General features: G+C 45.8%; 1 protein-coding gene across 1 annotated transcript; it reads right to left on the minus strand.

The window, feature by feature from the left end:
• Nucleotides 1–593: 593 nt before the first annotated feature.
• Nucleotides 594–3,782, minus strand: LOC123159077 (pentatricopeptide repeat-containing protein At2g30100, chloroplastic; the record flags this gene model as incomplete). The annotated part of the gene is made up of 2 exons (XM_044576882.1): nt 594–1,903; nt 3,177–3,782. Coding segments are annotated over 2 exons (1,380 nt in total), but the record flags the coding sequence as incomplete, so codon positions are not given.
• Between the last annotated feature and the right edge of the window lies 1 nt (nt 3,783).

A 3,783-nucleotide genomic window follows, 5' to 3' on the forward strand; every position in this document is an offset into this window, starting at 1 on the left:
CCTTCGCCCCTTCAGGCCTTCCCAATAGGGCAGACCTGTGGCACCCCTTAGCACTTTCGAGAGGTTCTGAAACTATGCTATTTGGGGTTCATTTAATCTCCTCCTGAATTTTTTTCGGTCTCCCGGTTTTCTCCGAAGCACTTTTGGTTCCCTCTCCGAAATGCTTTTAACATCTCCAAAACTTTTTCGATGATTTTTCTCTCAAGCTCCTAACCCATCTGGCACTCAACTGATCGATGACCCTTAAGCGTGCGAATGATGACCCACAAGTATATGGGATCAGAACAGTCTTCGAGGGTATTTCATCCAGATTTATTGATTCGACCAAAAGGGAGCCAAAGAATATTTATAAGCCTTAGCAGTTGAGTTGTCAATTCAACCACACCTGAGAATCACTTCCTTGCAATAATTTATTAGTAGTACAGTAATATGATAGCAGTGATAACAATAGTAACGGTAGCAAGTTTTGTAGCAAACAGAGTAGCAGAAGTAACTTGAGCAACAGAATCTCTGCCAGTCAGATTCCTACCCTAGTGGACCTTTGAAAAGGCAACAGAGATTTGTTCTTCATCTCAAATAACTTCCAGCAACTGTTTAGGCCTAAAAGAGGCACCCAGTTTCAATGATTTCATGTTCAAAAGGTACAGCAGGATCAACAAAAACAGAGAAGGGCTACATACAAGATTACGAAGACAACTGAGGTACTCCCTCCGTTCCAAAATAGATGACCCAACTTTATACTAACTTTATGTACAAAATTAGTATAAAGTTGGGTCATCTATTTTGGAACGGAGGGAGTATATCACAACTTTACAAGTTTGTTTTTTTCAACTATATACACGTAATGTTTCGTAAGAGGTATATGCTCCCCTACAGCAGCTAGCGCCCTCCATTCCACACAACTGGGGATGGTACACTGAAAATTTACACTCATGTAGTCTGCTTAGACAATAAGACAGCAGCTCTGATGGGGGTGAACGCTCATGTGGAGCTCCTTTCCGGTAAAAAATATACAAGGAACCATGATTGTGCATCAGTTGGTTCACCGTAGTCGGGGCATTCTACACCTAATCAAAGCCATGAACACGTCTGAAGCACCCACAGATGATTCAAGGCTTTGTCGAGACCCTCACAGCATGCGCATCATCCACAGCTTGAATTTGCGTACATACAGATATAGGACGCACGGTGCGATCAGATCTGTCTCAGATAGGCGCTTGCAGAGTTTCATGTACGATTCTAGGTTGCCAGATTCCTGTATGTTTCTCTGCAGTGCAGTCAGTACAGCCGCTCTGTCCAGGTAATCAGGAGATAAGCCCATATCAAGCATCCGCAAAAGTGTTTCCGAGGCATCCAGATAGAAACCACCTTTAAGGTAGCCTCGCAGGAGCCATGACATAGACTTCTTCCTTCTTCCTGCACTGGTTGACTCGACTCCTGCAAGCAATCGTCTAACAGCAGGAGCTTCCCCTTGAGAAGCACAAATGGCCAAGACAACATCATAGAGCTGTGTATCAGGTTCCCTACCAACAAGCTTCAATTCCCAAAGTTGGTGCTCAGCTTCTAAGCCACAACCAGCGCAAGTGTACAATGAAAGGAGCCTCTCGTGCACAAGTCCTAGAACCTCACTGCTGCCTTCCTGAACTGCCCAATTTGATAAAAGAACACCATCCCCTAATAATTTGGATTGATACTTCTCGATGTTGTGCATGCTCTCAGTATCCAGTTTGGCAATTGAGCCATCCTTCACTGACAGATTCAATTTACGCAATGCCTTTGAGAATTCTTTTTGCTCTTTAACCAAGGCAGTCAACCCAATAAGATAACTATAGACTTCAGGTTTCAGTCCACTCTCTTTGAATTCAATGACCAATTTAACAGCATCTCTGTAGTCTCCGTCCATCTATCAAAACAAAAGTAACACAGAACATTAAGAAAACTGGAGCTGAGATATATGAGATTGGTATCAGAGACAGAAAGAGCATGGAACAGAGTTTATAAGCAGCGGATATGTTGAGTGCTTAAAGTTATCACACAGTTTCTAGACAAAAGAAATGGATGTGTGGTAAGTGGGTAAAAATGATCCCTAAGACTTATAGTAGAAATCACTGCATCAATACAATTTAATTTACGCGCACCATACCATAGTTCAAAGCTATCCAAACCAAAACATACTCGCTAATTCTGAAATACTAGAGACTCATCATATACCAAGATAAAAGTCAAAACATAACAAAATATGCTAACTATGTACTACTCCAGTATCAAAATGTTTATGATAGTCTTTGGCTTGTACTGTATGTTGCTAACAGAAGCACATAGGTTTAGGATAAGGACCATAAATAAATAAAAATCAATTGGCAACTACAGAACAAATAAATGACATGACTACCCTTGGTAAATGTTTTGGAGCAACAAGCCGTGGTGCTTCTTCATATGATAATAGTTGACCTCTTATAGATTTGGTGGTGATTTGCAACTGAAAACTTCAATGCTAAAAATTATGATAATAAGTGTAATGATCGAATATAAACCAGGAAACAAAATAACAACTTTATACGCAAACATGTGATCAGCATGGGAGTCAGGCCTTAGTTTATTGACTGAACCATGTGCTCATAATGTAATAACAAAGGCATGTTATCCTAACAAGATACAATAAGAACGTGATTGTCACGATATGAATAAATCTACAAGCAGAATCAATGATGATCATCTTAAAGTAATATACATGCGTGTCATAACTAATGAAGACAAGACAGCTGTCATCCCAACAACCTATCCAACACGAAAGGTACCATCACACATAGAACAAGTGAAACTAGAAACATAAAAAAAAGGTTTCAGATCATGTCAAAATCCAGAACTGAAGGTTGGTTTTCAACAGGCAGTTCCGAGAATCATGAAATTGCCATTTCCAACTGTAGGTTTTTGACCCGGTTTCCCTTATAAACTGGATCAATTCTCTTTTGTAAAATGAGATGTTAAGGTGGGGAGCCTCTCCCCTCCGATGCCAGTTAAAAAAAACTATTTCCAACCGTAGCCAGGATGTGAACAATTTGTTTAGCAAAGATATGAACAATTAAGAGGCCTCAACAAGCAATTGTGCATAAACGATAGGTACAAGCAAGCACAGGACATGGTAAAATTGCAGGGGAATAGATAAAGCCGATTACCATAATCTTCCAGGCGAGGTAACCGACGGGGCCTCCACGCTCGCCGTCATACTCCCCTCCCGCGGCCACGCCCCCCCTCCTGAGCACGTCCCTGACGAACTCAACAGCGCGCGCCCTCTCGCTGCGGTCCCAGTAGAGCGCGACGGCCTTCTCGACGAGGCTAAACCCGGGGCGGAGGCCGACGCAGTCCATCTCCCCCAGGAGCGCGGAGACGTCGGAGACGTCACCCCCGGCCCCCACGAGGCGCTCGATCCAGCCGCAGGCGATGGCTGTCATGAGCTCCATGGTCTCGCCATCGACGCGGTCGGCGCGGCGCAGCCAGTCGAAGACCTCGAGCGCGCAGTAGGCGTCGCGGCCCTCCTGCGCGAAGTAGACGAGCACGAGCTGGAGCTCCCTCGGGGAGAGGTCGGCGAGCGGGGCCTTGTCGTCGGCCGCGGCGGCGGGCTCCCGCTCGAGGTGCTCGATGGCGGCGGCCAGGAGCCCGCCGCCGGCGAGGCCGAGCTCGGCGGCGTCGGCGGGGATGACGTGGTCGAGCCGCACCGAGCGCGGGGGAGGCGGGGGCCGGAGCGACACGGCGGCCGGGCGCGGGCGGGGGGAGGGGAGGGAG

Source organism: Triticum aestivum, chromosome 1D (genome assembly GCF_018294505.1).
Source record: "Triticum aestivum cultivar Chinese Spring chromosome 1D, IWGSC CS RefSeq v2.1, whole genome shotgun sequence".
NCBI lineage: Eukaryota > Viridiplantae > Streptophyta > Magnoliopsida > Poales > Poaceae > Triticum > Triticum aestivum.